This window comes from Dendropsophus ebraccatus, chromosome 2 (genome assembly GCF_027789765.1).
Source record: "Dendropsophus ebraccatus isolate aDenEbr1 chromosome 2, aDenEbr1.pat, whole genome shotgun sequence".
Lineage (NCBI taxonomy): Eukaryota > Metazoa > Chordata > Amphibia > Anura > Hylidae > Dendropsophus > Dendropsophus ebraccatus.
This window is the reverse complement of record NC_091455.1, coordinates 210,357,312-210,375,977: the sequence shown is the minus strand read 5'-3', so window position 1 is coordinate 210,375,977 and position 18,666 is coordinate 210,357,312. Positions and strand designations below refer to the sequence as shown.

Sequence of the window (18,666 nt, the reverse complement as noted above, 5' to 3'; positions counted from 1 at the left end):
ACTACAACTCCCAGCATGTCTGCCTGAGTTGAATCCATCAGTACACATCATTATCCTCCAGGCGTTGGATGCACAGGTCTATCTCATATGTAACATGGTGCAAAAACTAAGAATTTAGGTGTAACGTCTTTCCTCCCACCCCCCAAGTCCCAATGGCAGGATTGTGGCAGCTGAGATATAATGTTCTGTTTGTTGGGGAATTCTATACCTTATAAAAGGGATTCCTCTATTCAGGATCCTTGTAGCTTGGTTATAAAGTATGACCTGTCCTGGCCTACAGTACATAGATAACCGCTCGATATGCCTGGACACTGTGTAATGCTTCATTTCTCCTGTGGTGGCGCTGCAGGGAAACTAAACTATTCCCACCCAGTCGATCACTGAGGATCCCAATGAAAGGACACTCTGTAATGGGCTTATCCTTCTACCAAAATGTGTTTGTAATAAGCAGAGAACCCCTTTAAGCTGCTCATACACATTAGAGTCCCATATAACATATGGGACAGTCCTCCCAACAACAGACAATGGGGAAAAAGGGAATTGCCAGGCCGGTCCTTCTCTACGTTAAGAAGTGCAACTTCAGGCTTATCGAGAGACTGGGGGTGATAGACAAAGGCCGAACATGTATCTGGGCACCAACTATTTTATAGTTTCACTGGTTACTGATTAGAGCGCCATGTTTAGGTATATATCGATACACCTTCAATTACTAGATGATCATTTGGCCGTTATCTCTCCCGTCCTCCCCATAATACACATGGCCAAATATTCATGTGTTCCATATTGAGAGGGTGAAGCCACAGCTTAGGAGAGCCGGGAACCGCCCATACACCTTATAATGTAATAAGCCACCAGCGACTTTAAGGGGGAACTATCAGCAGGTTAGATGAATCTAGCCTGCTAATATGTCCCTATTGCACAGGAGATGCTGAGGAGGAAGATATGTTTCTTATCTTCCTCCTGGGTGCCATTCCAATGCAGTTATTTGTGTGCTCCACGGTCCAGTGAGACTGTTAGGAGCACTGCCCGCCCCCTTGGTGTTGATCTGCGCCCCTTTCTAATAAAAATGAATGGAGCGGGCCTGATCGGCAATATGGGGCTGGGCAATGCTCTTAACGGTCTTACCGGCCCATGGAGCTCACAAATAACTGCACCGAGACAATGCCGAGGAGGAAGGTAAAACTCATACCTTCCTCCTCGTCATCTCCTGTGCAATAGGGACATAACAGCAGGGTAGAGTCGTCTATGTTGCTGGTACTTCCCCTTTAATAAAAAGTGTATGGGCACCTACCATTGTGTCTATGGCCATATGGTACCAATCCTGATCTCATCTGAATAATTTTGGGCATAATATTTGACCTTGGACTATATAAACCAGTAATGATGTACCATGCTAGTAGGGTCAGGGTCATGTGGGAGGGTCAGGGTCATGTGGTAGGGTAGGGTCATGTGATCAAAGGACACTTGGAAAAATCTGCATGCTTGACATGGTTTTGAGAAGTGTTTGTGGTCGGTACAGGTAAAAACACATTTGCTCAGTGTTGTCACGCGGTCGAAAACCACATCGCAAAACCACAGCAACTAGTGGTAAAAAGTGTGGCGGCTGTATGAATGCAAAATGTGAAAGACCTCACTGCCATCAAGTTTCCAAATTAGTCCTGTGCTTGAAGCCTCTAAAATGTGGAGCTTAGTCACAGTCTTCCATCTTAACCTGTATCTCACATAGTCAACAAAATTAATCTGTGTCCACATTTTTGTCAGATTTTCCCTCTAAAAGTCAAAGTTGCCAAAAAAGTAAGCAATCCCCCCCCCCTTACACACACACACACACACCCGAACCCAAATCTCCACCAAAAAAAGAAAAAACGTGAAACATAAATTGTCTGTATTCAAGCTGGAAAATAATTTTGGTAATATCCACAATATCTTTCTTTTGTCCGTTAACGTCCGATATTTCATGATGACGTCGTCATTTGTACCATAACAGACGTCTTTTTGAAATAATTGGACTCGAACGGCCAAAAAAAAAAAAAAAAGTTGTGGTGGGACATAGCCACAGGCTGTTCTTATTGGACGGCCGTCATTTAAGAGTAAATACCGCCCATTATTTTGACACAACGGTCGTTATAATAAAATACCGGCCATTAAGTGACACCCGTCCAATAAAAACGCTCGTCATTTTGATGGTGAGTGAACGTAGCCTATTAACTTTTTAGATTTTTTTTTTACCTTATTGCTGTATTGCTTTATTTGCATTTAAAAAAAATTTCCCCAAAAATATTTTTAGATCTTTTTCACTTTTTTACACTAACACAGTTCATCTTCCGTCTCCATAAGCAGCGTCAATAACCACAGCTGTTTGCCGTACTAAACTACAGCTTGCAAAAAACAAAACAAAAAACAAACAGTGAGTTGGGCCGGACCGGTAGTCGTGCAAATTTCTAGGTAGGACGCCAGCTGTTCTAATGCCCTTTTACTCCGCACAGAAAAATGTTCGGGCAAAATACAGTGTTTTTTTTTTTTCTTGTCTGACACATTAATATCTGGATGCTCACAGCGTCTCTTTTTGTCACAGCTCCCTCACTGGAGACTATGAAAGTGAACCTCTGTTCCTTGGAACAAAAGCACTCAGCATGGCGAGCCATCAATTCTGCAGACTGGTGAACTGCGAGTACTCTACAATTCTCAATGTGAGTTAAACTACTGTACTGACACAGTCCTTTAGCAATTGTATGGGGTAGCAATTGGGAGAGATGAGACTACTATTTTATTTAATACACATACTATTGTACTGGGCCACATTCGGCTAGTGGCAGAATACCTCTATTTCCCCGTGCGGGGCTCTCCTAACGTGTTATTAGGGTTTATTCACACGAGGCCGATTTGTTGCCAAAATTTCGGTGACTGGCCCATTCATCTCGATGGGGCTTGCAGAAATCCTTGCTCTACAGAAACAACCCCCTTTCAGGATTCAGGATTGGAAAAATTTCTGCCCTCAAACGACGGACGTGATTTAATCTCTACACTATGCGGTTGGCTAGGCCCTGCAGCCAGGACCGTGTACAAATAGAGGCAATCATTAACCCAGTGGTGCCATAGAAGAAGAAAAAAAAATACACATCATCTGACATAATAAATTTAGTTGTTTGTTTGTTTTTTTTTCAAAAAGTTTCAAATTGAAAAATGTTTGCATGAATACAGTAGGCAAGGAATGACTTTAAGGTTTTTTTTACATGTTAATGAAGCTATACTGTAATTATGGAATTAAGTCTGCGTATTACTGAACGGCCCCTAGTCACATAGTTGTTTTACCCGTCCCCCTTTCAGAAAATATTTCATTTCAATTGGCATTGCCTGCTGTTACCCCGCAGACTCCCATTTATTACCATACAACCGAGGTTGACGTAAAAGATCTAAAATAAATGACATTGGTGGAAGCCGCTATTAATAAAAAAAAAATATGGGTCCAATGCCCTACCAGAATGAGTTAAAAAATAACATATGGCTTTGTGGCTGGCCAGAACAATGATGTATATTTTTAATATGTGAAAGAGTTACCCAACTTCCAGACAATTACTGAACTCCTCTCAAAAGGAAAAATAAAGTTTATTTTTTTTTAAATTAGGACCATAATGGGCAACATGCATTGATTTAAAAAAAAAAAAAAAAAAAGAATTAAAAACCATAAAAAATTACAATTACTAAGTCGGTTTCAATCAATGTCATAGTTTTGAAATTAATAAAATTTATTACAGATCAAAAAGTTAAGAAAAATTACTGACACGGAATATTTAAAAAAAAATATTTTATTCTTATAAAAAATAGTTCTTTTTTTTTTTAAGGTCTTATGGTCTCAATTAATTTATTTTATTGGTTTTACATAGTTAATTTTTAGATAAAAATACAAAGACGGCAATTAATTAGTCTCAACTTTTTTTTTTTCCTAACTAAAAAAAATAGTTCACCATTTTAATGATAATACCTAAAGGATACATTGAACTATTTTCCAAAAACATTTTTTTTATTTTTAGTAACCAGTCGGCCTTCCATATATCCTCCAGCCGTAGGCTTCCTAATTAAAAAGGCTGCTGAACTTCCTGCCTGAAACACATCAAAAGCTTCTGCCACGCTGTCTCCTTTGAGATTCGGTACAACTCATTTACCTGGATTCGAGACGGTGCTGAGTAAAAAAAAAAAACCACAAATTTGGCAATGCCCTCCAATTACGGAAATTCAAAGATTTAAAAAAAAGAAAATAACAGAAAAAAAAAATTCCAAAGTTTTGTTTATATATTCAAAAACAATTGAGATTTAAATGATAGAATTAAATTGTAAGTTGAAATTTAATTAAAATTAATTATTTCTAAATTCATAATAAAAGCAGATGAATTTGAAATTGAAGGATTTTAAACGGCTTTGTAGACCCCCAAATCTTAAAGGGGGTGACTGTCACGCTGCCTGAATTCTCTTTATTTTACAATAGTTTCCAATCTGAGCTCCTTCACCAAATAATTAGATGTTCAATTCCCTAAACCGCTTCTTCTTACAGGTGAGAATTGAGCGAATTATAATATCATTATCCGTCAGCCCTCAAACACTTCATTCATCATTAAATTACATATGTGATTAAACTTTTATACATTTTATCAATATAATAAAAGCAACCGTTTCAAATACAAAGAAAAAATTGACATAATTCTCAGTTAAATCCTGAAACAGAATGTATTAACATATGAATTAACCAACTCGGCTCCGGGGGGAATTTGACAAATTCAAGTATAATTGCTTATTTAAAAGAGAAAAAAAAAATTGTAACTAGACAGGATTTCATGTATAGGGTTCATATGGTTAATAATCACCGTCGGGGTGACCACCGCAACACGGAGGAATGGCGGCAGGATCTGTGTTTCAGTGCATTCATGATTTTTTAAAAACTTTTATTAAAAAAAAAAAAAAATGAAATTTTTTCTTATGGAGTCAAAAAGAGGCAAAATTGTCAAACACTACCAGAACAATTCAGAAGCCATCGCTACAACAATTAAGTAGAAGTCCTGCAATCTGGCATCTGAACCTGAAGTGTGGACCAGAAATTGTCATAGTCCAGAACAGAAAGAAGATGGAAGAAGACGGTACAGCAATAACCTACAAAGAGACTCGTTAGTTGTATGTACTTTTCTATGACCAACCAGTAATCCAGAACACCTACTAATCCAGAAATGTCTGTAGTCTGTTAATACTGGATTAAAGGACTTTCACTTTTTCCATCTATTTCACAACGTAATATTAAACTAAGGAATCGACATTAAAAAGAAAGCGTAAAAGTACAAAAAGTTATCGCTACCGGTTACTTTTGCTACGATGGCCGACTGGTTCCGGAGATTTTTTTTAAAATAAACTAATGATAGTGAATAAATGAGCACGGTTCTGTATGGGATGGGTACGATGTTCTGTATGGGATGGGTACGGTGTTCTGTATGGGATGGGTACGGTGTTCTCTTTATGGGATGGGTACGGTGTTTTCTTTATGGGATGGGTACGGTGTTTTCTTTATGGGATGGGTACGGTGTTTTCTTTATGGGATGGGTACGGTGTTTTCTTTATGGGATGGGTACGGTGTTTTCTTTATGGGATGGGTACGGTGTTTTCTTTATGGGATGGGTACGGTGTTCTGCATGGGATGGGTACGGTGTTCTGCATGGGATGGGTACGGTGTTCTGCATGGGATGGGTACGGTGTTCTGCATGGGATGGGTACGGTGTTCTGCATGGGATGGGTACGGTGTTCTGCATGGGATGGGTACGGTGTTCTGCATGGGATGGGTACGGTGTTCTGCATGGGATGGGTACGGTGTTCTGCATGGGATCGGTACGGTGTTCTGCATGGGATCGGTACGGTGTTCTGCATGGGATCGGTACGGTGTTCTGTATGGGATCAGTACGGTGTTCTGTATGGGATCAGTACAGTGTTCTGTATGGGATCAGTACAGTGTTCTGTATGGGATCAGTACAGTGTTCTGTATGGGATCAGTACAGTGTTCTGTATGGGATCAGTACAGTGTTCTGTATGGGATCGCGGTGTTCTGTATGGGATCGAGGAATTAGGGAAACTAAAACATTCACCTTAGACTGATCACCATTAATATAATTATATAAGATAATGAACTGAAATATTAGAGGATCTGGCTCTAAGGAACTGTTCACACGCGACAGATTTATTGCAGAAATTTTTACAGCTGGAAACCAGTTCCATTCATCTAAATGGGTTTTTTTGGTGGCGAGAAGGTGGATTTCTGTAAAAAGTCTATGGAATAAATACTAACATAAAACAAAAGGATAACAGGTTAACGACACACCGTGGCAATGAGTGGGATGAGTATATATGATGATGAGTCATACCAATAGTCAAAAGAAAAAAAAATTGAAAAAAAAATATTTATAAATATGGATTTTAATTATATAAATAAAACGGCAATAATAAAAATAATTTGAAAAAGTAATAACATTAATAATATATATTTATATATTTTTTAAAAAATAATGGAATACTTAATTTAAAAAAATTAGAATAATAGTAATAAAATAATGGAATACGTAATGAAAAAAGAGAATAATATTAATAAAATAATGGAATACGTAATAAAATAATAATTAGAAATAGTAGTAAAATGCTTAGTCCTATGTAACAATAAAATAGAAATCAGAATAAAACAATAAAAATAATAAAATGAAATATTAATAAATAATATTGAGAATATTTAGTTACATATAGTATGATCATATGGTATATAACAGGTTATATAAAGATAAATGCGACGGATAGGAATATAGAGGTCATAGTAATAATAATAACAACAGTGCATTATAACATATAGCGTATAGGAGCGGACGCTTGTATCCCGTGCTGATAGCAAAAAACTAATAATAAAAATAATAAAATTTTAACATATGGCGTACATGAGGGATCACTTGTATCCTATTCTGATAGCAAAAAACTAATAATAATACAATATAACATGGCATATAAGAGCGGATGCATGTATCCTGTGCTGATAGCAAAAAACTAATAATTAATAATAATATAATATAACATATGGCATATAGGAGCGGACGCTTGTATCCGGTGATGATAGCAAATAAATAATAATAACAATAAATTATAACATATGGCATATAGGAGTGGACACTTGTATCATCTTCTAATAGCAAATAATTAATATTAATAATAATAATAACACAATATAACATGGCATACACAATTGAATGCTGATATCCTGTGCTGATAGCAAATAACATAATAATAAAATAATAATAAAATAATAATAATAATAATAATAATAAATTATAACATATGGCATATAGGAGCGGACACTTGTATCCTGTGATGATAGCAAATAAATTATAATAATATTAATAATAACACAATATAACATATGGCATACATGATTGAACGCTGATATCCTGTGCCGATAGCAAATAACATAAAAATAATAAAAATAATAATAAATTATAACATATGTCTTACATCAGCGGACGCTTGTATCCTATTCTGATAGCAAATAACTAAAAAAACCCCTAATAATACAATATACCATATGGAATACATGAGTGAACACCTAACTATATAACTAACAGTAATAATACCATGAAGACACAGCAATGTAATGGAGAAACATGAAAAATGTAAAATTAAAGGCTCTATAAAGTAAATGGGAATAAATGTAAAAGATATCGAGTAAAACAATAAAAAGTCAATAAAATAATAATAAAAAAAATTCGTAAAAATATTGTGTATAAAAGATGTAAACAAAGAGGTGTAAGTAAGCGGCAGTGAGGCTGGTGCAGGGAGACAAGGAGGAGTTGTCGCCCAAGGGGTTAATAGTCGCGCGGTCGCCTCACCTCGGTGTCGCTGTTCAGGTTCCACAGATCCAGGCGGCCCATCCCGTCCACACAGGCGAAAAGCGCGGGGTGCAGCGGGGACCACATGACGTCGTACACATAGTCTGCGTTGTCTTCAAAGGAGTAGAGCGGCTTGTTGTGCTGGGAGCGGAGAGAGCACAGGACTGAGTGGCGCTGTCGCTGCCCCCGGCGCTCTCTGCGCCATCATTACAAACTTTACACATTTCTGTCATAAAAGTGCTGAGACATGAGAGAGACATGTGCTTTACTGGGGCGTCAGGGCGCTATCATACAGACATATATATATATACATAGGGGCAGGTGGAGAAGGTGCCCGGGACAGGGGCACAAGGCGGGAGCCCTGCACGAATGAGTCCGGTGTGAGGCGATGAGAGGACTGCAGCGCGGGAGGAGACGGCACACTCCGCTAATAACAGGGCAGCTGCGGCTGCGGAAGGATTCGGGCGCCATCTAGTGGCGAGGTGAGGTAATGTCCTACTGACCGCAGAGCAGGATTATACTGGGGGCAACGACTGACTAGAGTGCACTATTCCACCGGACGATTATCGTTAACGATCTCTAACGACCGCTATTGCGAAAGACCTGAAAGCGTTCACTCATTTCCATGGAACGATAATCGTTACTTTTGATCGTATTTGCGATCGTTTTTCTTCGCTATTGCGTTCATATCTACTGCGAACGACCGAACGATGTCTTATTCGACGCGAACGTTATGCGAACGAGCAGCGATAAAAATAGGTCCAGGTCTTATAAAGCGATCAACCATATCTCGTTCGGTCGTTAATCGTTAACTGCATTTCAACCGAGCGATTATCGTTATTATAGATTTGAACGATTTAACGATAATCTGAGCGATAATTGTCTGGTAGAATAGGGCCTTTACTTTATGTCAGGCTTGGGAAACCTTCGGCCCTCCAGCTGTTGCAAAACTACAATTCCCATCATGCCTGGACAGCCAAAGCTTCGCTTTGGCTGTCCAGGCATGATGGGAATTGTAGTTTTGCAACAGCCGGAGGGCCGAAGGTTCCTCATGCCTGCTTTATGTGAAGCTGTTATTTTATGGGGCCCGCCAGCCCCCTGACCCACCTACCACCACCAAACATATACCATTCATAATACTGGATCCATACTACAAGTACAGGGCCAGGATAGGTCCCAGTGCCTATGTTATATGTACACATAGACCCCTATTGAGGCCAAAATGGATGTATGCAGTGGGGTATGATGGATGGAATAGAGTGGATTCACCAAGTGTCCAGGAGGCGGGCTCTATTCTTTAGGTAGTGACGGATTCCCCAACCCCTCCAGCTCCGGCATCTCCTTATTGGATTCTAAGGCTGTCAATCATAGCGGTGGAGGGTTACAGGGAGTTCCATGCATTGAAGCTTTAGAGTCCGCCTCCTGGACACTTCCCATGGGGGCAGCCAGGAGAGTAAACAATATTTTTTTTTCTACATCGAGCCCCTGTGTCGTTCTGCTCTCCTCCTACGTCTCAAACAGCAGCATAAGTAGCAGGAATTAAAAGTAATACTACCATACTGCCATATACTGTATCAAAGAACCACATAGTGCTAGATAACAAATCATATAACAGGATAAATAATACTGCCATATACTGTATCAGAGAACCACATAGTGCTAGATAACAAATCATATAACAGGATAAATAATACTGCCATATACTGTATCAGAGAACCACATAGCAGTGCTAGATAACAAATCATATAACAGGATAAATAATACTGCCATATACTGTATCAGAGAACCACATAGCAGTGCTAAATAGCCAAATAATATAATAACAGTATAAATAATACTGCCATATACTGTATCAGAGACCCACATAGCAGTGCTAAATAGCCAAATAATATAATAACAGTATAAATAATACTGCCATATCCTGTATCAGAGAACCACATAGCAGTGATAGATAACAAATAATATAACAGTATAAATAATACTGCCATATCCTGTATCAGAGAACCACATAGCAGTGATAGATAACAAATCATATAACAGGATAAATAATACTGCCATATACTGTATCAGAAAACCACATAGCAGTGCTAGATGGTATAGCAGTGCCACATAATATAAGAACAGTATAATAAGATACAATGATCTGACTTCTGAGTTGACCTCTGGGGCAATAGCGGGTGCTATGGTTATAGTAACCCCCACATTTACCCCAGAGAAGTGAGAAAATAACAGAAACCTCATCAAATGTTCTGACAGGTGAGAAGACATCCGTGCCCGATCCTGTTTCAGCTTACAGAGCATTGCTGGATTATAAGAGACCGATAGTCAGGAACTGTCCAGAGCAGGAGAGGTTTTCTATGGGGATTTTGCTGCTGCTCTGGACAGTTCCTGACATGGACAGAGGTGGCAGCAGAGAGCACTGTGTCAGACTGGAGAGAATACACCACTTCCTGCAGGACATACAGCAGCTGATAAGTACTGGAAGACTGGAGATTTTAAAATAGAAGTCAATTACAAATCTATTGATCTGATTTGAAAGAAAGTAACATTCACCAGAGTTCCCCTTTAAGGGGTGTCTACTTCACCCAAATGTCTGAACTGTTTAATGCACTAAATCCACCAGCAGTCCTATGTAAAAGCAGAGGTATCACGGTGACTCATGTGTGTACACTACATACATACATATATATATATATATGGAAACAGATTCCAGTAACAGAGAGCGCTTCAAGGTGAACACATCAAAGAATCCCGGCAGATGACGAGAAGGAGCCTGTGGCGGAGTCAGTCTGCATACCCTGGACGTGGCCTGCAGCATTAACCCCTTGTGTGACACCGCCACTCCGTCCGCTATCTCTAAACAGCTGGGGGCCATAAGATGACAGGAAGCATAATGGGAGATACCATCCCCCTGTGTACCAGAACGGAGCCATATGACAGACTGCAGCACGAGGACATGATGGCGGTGGCTTATATATCTGAGAACTCATCACGTGCCAGGCCACAACTGTCTGCGCTGACACACTACATGCTAAAGCGGAGCTCCGGCCATGATTAACGTTTTGTACATAGTCAATTATAGCTGCATGTCGTAGATTTAAAGGGGTTATCCAGAATTAGAAAAAAATACTACTGCAAAAACAGCGCCACCCCTGTCCTCAGGTTGTGTGTGGCACTACAACTCACCTCCATTCACTTCAATGGAACTGAGCTGCAATACCACATCCAAACTGAAGACAGGGCTGGCGCTGTTTCTGGAAAAAAGAGAACATGTTCTGCAGTGTGTGCACATACTCTAAACCTCCTGATTGATTACTGAGCGTGCGTCAATAAGTCATGCTGCAGGAGAAGTTGGTATTAAAGGGAAACTCCAGCATAAAAAATCTTTTAAATCAACTGGTGCTAGAACGTTATATAGATTTGTAATTTACTTCTATTCACAAATCTCCAGTCTTCCAGTACTTATTAGCTGCTGTATGTCCTGCAGGAAGTGGTGTATTCTTTCCAGTCTGACACAGTGCTCTCTGCTGCCACCTCTGTCCATGTCAGGAACTGTCCAGAGCAGCAGCAAATCCCCATGGAGTCCTGATCATGCAGAGTTATGTCGCAGTAACGTCCCAGTTTGTGCCATCATTTCCCGGCACCGCGACATTTCAGAAATTGCTAAAAACAAACATGAAAATTGCCGCCATCCGACCACAAGGTGTGAACAGGGCCCGGCGGCCTGGGATGGTTTCTCAGCTCTTTCCACCTATTTCCTCCTGTTTGCACACGATTCCCATTACCTCTCGGCTTTTTTCATCATAAAATAAATTCATTTTATTTTAATTATAGCCGCCACTAATTCCCCGACCACCCTCCCATTACACGTATAAACACAACGTACAATTAATGGATTATTTACAGCGTGTTAAATAGGACGCTATAAAACCAATGTATTAGGGAGAGGACCGCGACCCTGTAATACGATCTATAGGAGCAGCTACATAAAACTGACGGCAAATCGGCCGAACAGGGAAAAAACCATCATAAATATTAGGAAAAGAGGAAAAAAATTAAAAAATATTTGTAATCGGTAACAGGCGTGTGTAATATATTATAATATACATTACTTCAAGTGGAAATGGACAGAATCGGCTCCTTTATGTCCATGGGTTTCAGCAAATAGAAAACCTCCTGTTCTGGACAGGTCCTGACATGGACAGAGGTGGCAGCAGAGAGCCCTGTGTCAGACTGGAGAGAATACACCACTTCCTGCAGGACATACAGCAGCTGATAAGTACTGGAAGACTAGAGATTTTTTAATAGAAGTAAATTACAAATCTATATAACTTTCCGACGCCAGTTGATTTGAAAGGAAAATATTTTGCTGTAGCTCCCCTTAAAGTAATTAGAATTCTATACATTTTAATTTTATTTAGCTTGTCCCTATATCCTGACAACAGAAATAAATCCATGTGCCATGAATCAAAAATATGAAAACGCTTTTACAATATCTCCCTTCTAGGCTGAGATATCGTCGCCAGAAATTACAGGCCCAAAGCCTGAGGTTGTAATAGAAAATCCTATGGCGACGCGTCCACTGCTGGTTTGCGTAGCCATGGAGACCTCAGATTTAGGCAGAGCTGTTTTTGTTACCCATAGCAACCAATCACAGCACAGCTTTCATTTTGTATTGTGCTCTTGAAACATGAAAGCTCTGCTGTGATTGGTTGGTATTATTGGTATTATCAATGGTTACTATGACAACACTGCCGCCTCAGGCTTTGGGCCTGTAATTTCAGGTGATGATATCTCAGCTTACAAGGAAGATATTATAAAACGGTTTTCACAATTCTGATGTATGGCACATGGACTTTTTTTCAGTGGTTGTGAAATCCCTCAGGTGTGGATCAGAATTACACGGTACATCACTGACCTTTTATACCCCCAACAACCAAATGACCCATCATGGTAAATTATAGCTTTGCAGAGCTGGACTCCTACTGGATAAGACGACAGCTAAAGGCCCTATTTCACGGAACGATTATCGTTGATAAACTCGCTCCGACGACCGCTCGTTAACGATCACTAAACGATTTTTTTTAGCGAACGATAACACATAACGTGAACGATATATGTAGTGTATTAACGTTCGCCGGGGGTGATCGTGACCATACGACACACCTACTTTTTTAAAACCTTTCTACGAACGACTGAAAGATTCCTAATTTTACAAACCGATTAGCGAATTCAAAGACCAACAATTTTTTTTCGACATGCTGAAAAACAATTTTAAACGACAATATAACAATTTCGCCTTTGTCGTTCGCTCGTTGACACAAATTCCACGAAGTGATTATCGTTAACGAGCGGTCGTTGGAGCGAGTTTATGAACGATAATCGTTCCGTGGAATAGGGCCTTAAGTCAAGGAGGAGACAGTAACCATGTACAGCATGAGGATGGCTGCTCCTAGGCCTGAGGTGAGGCCTAGCCATAGGCTGTATCCATGTTTTTCCCAGATTCCCTAGGGCTGCATCCAGCTTCTTCTGCCACAGGTTCTCAAATGTCGAACGACTAGACTCGAGCATGCTTATCTCTAGTGTCGATCAGCGAGATTAGTGCTCGTTTCAAATTTCAGGACATCTTGGACCATCTAATACAGCAAATTCTGAATAGCAGTGTATAGTTAACACTGTCCATAGGGGTTCACTGGTCTTCCAGTACTTATCAGCTGCTGTATGTCCTGCAGGAAGTGGTGTATTCTTTCCAGTGTGACACAGAGCTCTCTGCTGCCACCTCTGTCCATGTCAGGAACTGTCCAGAAGCGGAGAGGTTTTCTATGGGGGTTTTCTACTGCTCTGGACAGTACCTGACATGGACAGAGGTGGCAGCAGAGAGAACTGTGTCAGACTGGAGAGAATACACCACTTCCTGCAGGACATTCAGCAGCTGATAAGTACTGGAATACAGGAGATTTTCAAATAGAAGTAAATTACAAATCTATATAAAGTTTGATTTGTAAGTAAAAGATTTTGGCCAGGGTAACTCATGCAGCCATCACATGTGACGGTTCTGTGTGAGAAATGAGAAGAACAAAGGCAAAAGGGTTCCAGCCTAGACGTTCTGCGTCCGTGCAGATGTTGCAGTGTTACATAATGATGGATACGATGTTCTTACTGCAGTCGGTTATAATTGAGGAGCGGATACACGGTGTCCAGGAGCTAAATGTGTGCACAGTGACGTACTCAGCGCCGGAGACTGGATCCACCCATCATGTTCCTGTGTTGTTTTCTTTCTCTCTTTCCACCCACACAATCCATTAACCACGCCAACGGCCGTACATCAGCCCATTGTGGTCGCCTCCTACCTACACCCATGTGGGCAGTGCAATTGTACGCTCGCTCCCTGGCACAGGCAGCCCACACTGTGGAGGACGCCCACTCTCACATACAGATGTAGCAGAGCTCAAGATGCCAACTAATTAATATAGAGATTTTTATGAGTTCAATCGTATCGAACAAACTAAGCTCTGCTACACCGACATGCTCTGCAAAAAATATATATAAAAAGAAATGGAATTATTCTGTATATATTATATTATTATACTTATTTTCTCATTCATTTTGTAACAAAATTCTTGCTGAACTTTAGGAAGGACTACTAGTCTCAGCATTCACCTATATATCAATATACCGCGTCTCTATGGTTAGGGTACCATTACATAGAACGGTAGTCGGCCGATTATCGCTCCGTGTAATAAATACAACGATCAGCCGATGACAACGATCATCGGCTGATCGTTGATATAGGTTTGAACCTATAATTGTCGGGCGCCGACCGCGCATCGCTACGTGTAATAGGCCGGTGACTGACGATATACATTACCTGTCCATGCTGCAGGGCTCCTCTTGCGGTCTTCTCCCCTGGTCCTGCGCGTCCTCAGCTGACATGCCGCTCAGCCAATCAGTGGCCGGGACCGCCGCGGCCAGTGATTGGCTGAGCGGCCTGTCAGCTGAGGGAGGCCGCTCTTAAGCTAGAGCACATGGGACCAGGGGAGAAGACCGCAAGAGGAGCCCTGCAGCCTGGATAGGTAATGTATAAAGTAAAAGCAAAGGCTGCGAGGACATCGGTAACGATGTCCCTGCAGCCCTTGTTAAACGCTAATCAGGCCGTGTAATAGGCCTAGTAAACGTTTACAATTATTATCGGCCCTTCATCGCCCGTGTAATAACACCCTTAGGAAAACATATCTGCTTTCTCATAGCACCACTCCTGTCCACAGGTTGTGTGGGGTATTACACCTTTGCTCTATTCAATTAAATTGAACTAAGCTGCAATACCACACACAGCCTAAGAATGTGGTGGCGCTGTTTCTGCAATAAAACAGATGTGAATATGTGAATCGTTGACGATTAAAACAGTGGCCGTTCTTGCATTAAAATAATACACTGCATTGCACTCTACGGGAACAACGGCCATTGTTCACATAATTTATTAAACAACAATTAACTTTTAGCGGCCGGTAATGCAGGAACGACGGCTGTTGTTCCTACTTCGTTCAATGTGTCAACAAGGTTTACGGCCGTACGTTGCATAGACTTCAAGATTAATTGGATTGTAAGCAAACCCAAATGTGTCCGCATTCCAATATAAATATAATGATGATCCTGCGGCTGAAATGGTAATATCGGCCGCAGGAACATGTCAAACAGCGGCCGTTGTTTATACACAGTGTGAATATAGCCTTAAAATCGATATCGAGAATTAAAAAAAACACATAGCTACCTTCTTCCAAGAACAGCACCACCCCTTGTCCTCAGGCTGTGTAGGGTATTACAACTCAACTCGATTCACTTTAAAGGGAAACTATCAGCAGGTAATCTAACCTTGTATATTCAGCTAAATTAGCCATAAGGAAACCATCAATAAGCTGCTGTTTATGGATCTATTCTAGTTATATGATCCTTCTTAGCAGTTTGGGTGTATGGAGGGGAAATAAACAAAATGGGAAGATTATACAATGAACCTTTATTTACCTATAGGTGGAAACCATCAACAAGCAGGCCAGCTGCTGGTGACGGACCTTGTTATGGCTTCATTGTGTTTTATTTCTATAACTAGTAAATAATAACATGATGTATATTAGAAAGTGGCAGAACCTCTGGATATACGATGATCAGGACGAGAGCACACGTGGTGGTCACAGAGTGGGGGGGGGGGACTCTATTACAACGCATACACACACACAAAAATGTCACTTTTTAAAGTTCCAGCTTGCATAGCTTATAGGGTAACCATGTGGGGAGTGCTGGAGGTGACTGTACACGAGCAGCCGGAGATAACAACCTGAGGACGTTCCTGTGGTATCTGTCATAGGGAAAACATTCTCCACGGCCGCAAATAATATATCAGGAGGTCTATACCTGCGTGGTGATGTCACTATGTGTATTATCCCCCCTGTGCTGTGACATCACTGTGTGTATTATCCCTGTACTGTGACATCACTGTGTGTAGTATCCCTGTACTGTGACATCACTGTGTATTATCTCTGTACTGTGACATCACTGTGTGTATTATCCCCCTGTACTGTGACATCACTGTGTGTATTATACATGTACTGTGACATCACTATGTGTATTATCCCTGTACTGTGACATCACTGTGTGTATTATCCCTGTACTGTGACATCACTATGTGTAGTATCCCTGTACTGTGACATCACTATGTGTAGTATCCCTGTACTGTGACATCACTATGTGTATTATCCCTGTACTGTGACATCACTGTGTGTATTATCCCTGTACTGTGACATCACTGTGTAGTATCCCTGTACTGTGACATCACTGTGTGTATTATCCCTGTACTGTGACATCACTGTGTAGTATCCCTGTACCTTGAATCTCAGTGCATTGATTCCTCTCTGGCATAGTCACACATTGACCACAGGGGGGCGCTGCAGCAGGGACAGAGCTGTCACACCTCAGCCTTGTGTTCATACAGTGACAGCCTCTATACAGTCCATAGACCAAGGCGAGCATTGCGGGATACTGCAGATTACCAGAGCTGGAGAGGCTGGGATCTGACATATTGTTCCCACGCTGTGTAACAGTAAATCTATGAATGTAGAGGAGAGACTAATGTCAGGGAGGAGGCAGCAGTACAGGGAAGCAAGAGGAGCTCAAGAGATACAGCCATGTAAAGGAGCACTGGACACATGCAGCAACACTGCCACCCCGTGGATGGGAAGAAAACTGCAGCTTCCTGAAGACGAAATACAGGTTATGTATATATATATATATATATATATATATATATATATATATATATATACATATACTCTCATATCTCAAATAGTAACTGCATTGTATATACCATTATGGATATTATTGACTTAAAGGGTTTTTCCAATAATGTAATCTGATATTATGTCGCCTCTGTTCAGGACCTCAACCCATTAAACACACATGGCCTAAGAATAAACTATCAATGTGTTATCCTCTAATTCCCCCCCTAATGTCTATGTTTATCCCTTTAAATTGTCTCTCATTATATATCTACATTGTATGGACTAAGGTGGTGGGCCCTGACATTTAGTCGCTGACGTCCGCTGTCTCATTCAGTCCCATTGTTGCAGGTTTATAACATCCAGCCCCGACCTGTGCTGTCGCCTTTACAGAATTGCATGATATAATGGGTCTATAGCGCTCACTGATACCAGCGTGGTGTTGTACTAGTTGGCTCCTGAGATTGGACATCATCTGGCATTAACATCAGCACAAAGACTGGGAGCTTCATGACATGGGTGTCAATTGCCGAGCCGCTGCATGCAAGCCTTATATATCAAAGCACAATGCTAAGCATCAGATGGAGGGGTGTAAAGCCGCCATCACTGGACTCTGGAGTAGAGGAGACTGGTTGCACGCAGTGACGGATCACACTTCTCTATCTGGCGCCTGGGTTTGGTCAATGTTAGGAGAACAATCCCTGCCTGACTGTACTGTGCCAGCTATAGAGGGATAGAGGGGGTCAGCCTCAGTCAAGGGAAATCTTAAAGGGGTATTTCTTTCAAATCAACTGGTGTCAGAAAGTTATACAGATTTGTAAGTTAATTCTATTTAAAGATCCCCAGTCTTCCAGTACTTAGCAGCTGCTGTATGTCCTGCAGGAAGTGGTGTATTCTCTTCAATCTGACACAGTGCTCTTTGCTGCCACCTCTGTCCATGTCAGGAACTGTCCAGAGCAGGAGAGGTTTTCTATGGGGATTTGGACACAGGTGGCAGCAGAGAGCACTGTGTCAGACTGTAGAGAACACACCACTTCCTGCAGGACATACAGCAGCTGCTAAGTACTGAAAGACTGGAGATTTTTTTAATAGAAGTAAATAAATCTCTGGCACCAGTTGATTTGAAATTTTTTTTTTTAAATTGCTGGGGGAAAAAAAATTTAAATTTTTTTTTAGACTTTATTTTAAAAAATCGGTTAAGAAATCTTAACAGACAGCAGTGAGCTTTTAGAGACATCTGCAGGGAAGACGGAGGAAAATAAACACCTGACTCGGAGTTTACCTCTTTAAACTTTTTGCACAGAAAATGCCTTAATCTCCTCTTCGTGTGGCTGGGCCGGGGCCAGACCTCTGGCTCCAGAGGTAAAGTGGAGGAACTTGGAATCCTGTCTGAACAGGCCGCCCCACCCTCCTCCCTCATGGCAGCTTGGCCGCCGTCCCAAACCTTGTTCTGAAGTAGATTCATTCACAGCCGCAATTTTGGAGCGAGTTCAGGATCCCCGCAA

At 40.9% G+C, this 18,666-nt stretch overlaps 1 protein-coding gene across 13 annotated transcripts in view; it reads right to left on the bottom strand.

Annotated features, from left to right (window-relative positions):
- Window positions 1–18,666, bottom strand: part of DYNC1I1 (dynein cytoplasmic 1 intermediate chain 1) — a 209,126-nt gene that overhangs the window by 30,666 nt on the left and 159,794 nt on the right. For 8 of the 13 annotated variants that reach the window (XM_069959361.1, XM_069959363.1, XM_069959366.1 and 5 more), the window contains one exon: window positions 7,896–8,036. The exons of 4 other annotated variants lie outside the window; for them this stretch is intronic. In XM_069959361.1, the coding sequence (XP_069815462.1) occupies window positions 7,896–8,036 (141 nt within the window). Of the gene's footprint in view, window positions 1–3,927; window positions 4,181–7,895; window positions 8,037–18,666 lie in introns of those variants that run through there. One more of the 13 variants, XM_069959368.1, reaches the window with a different exon arrangement.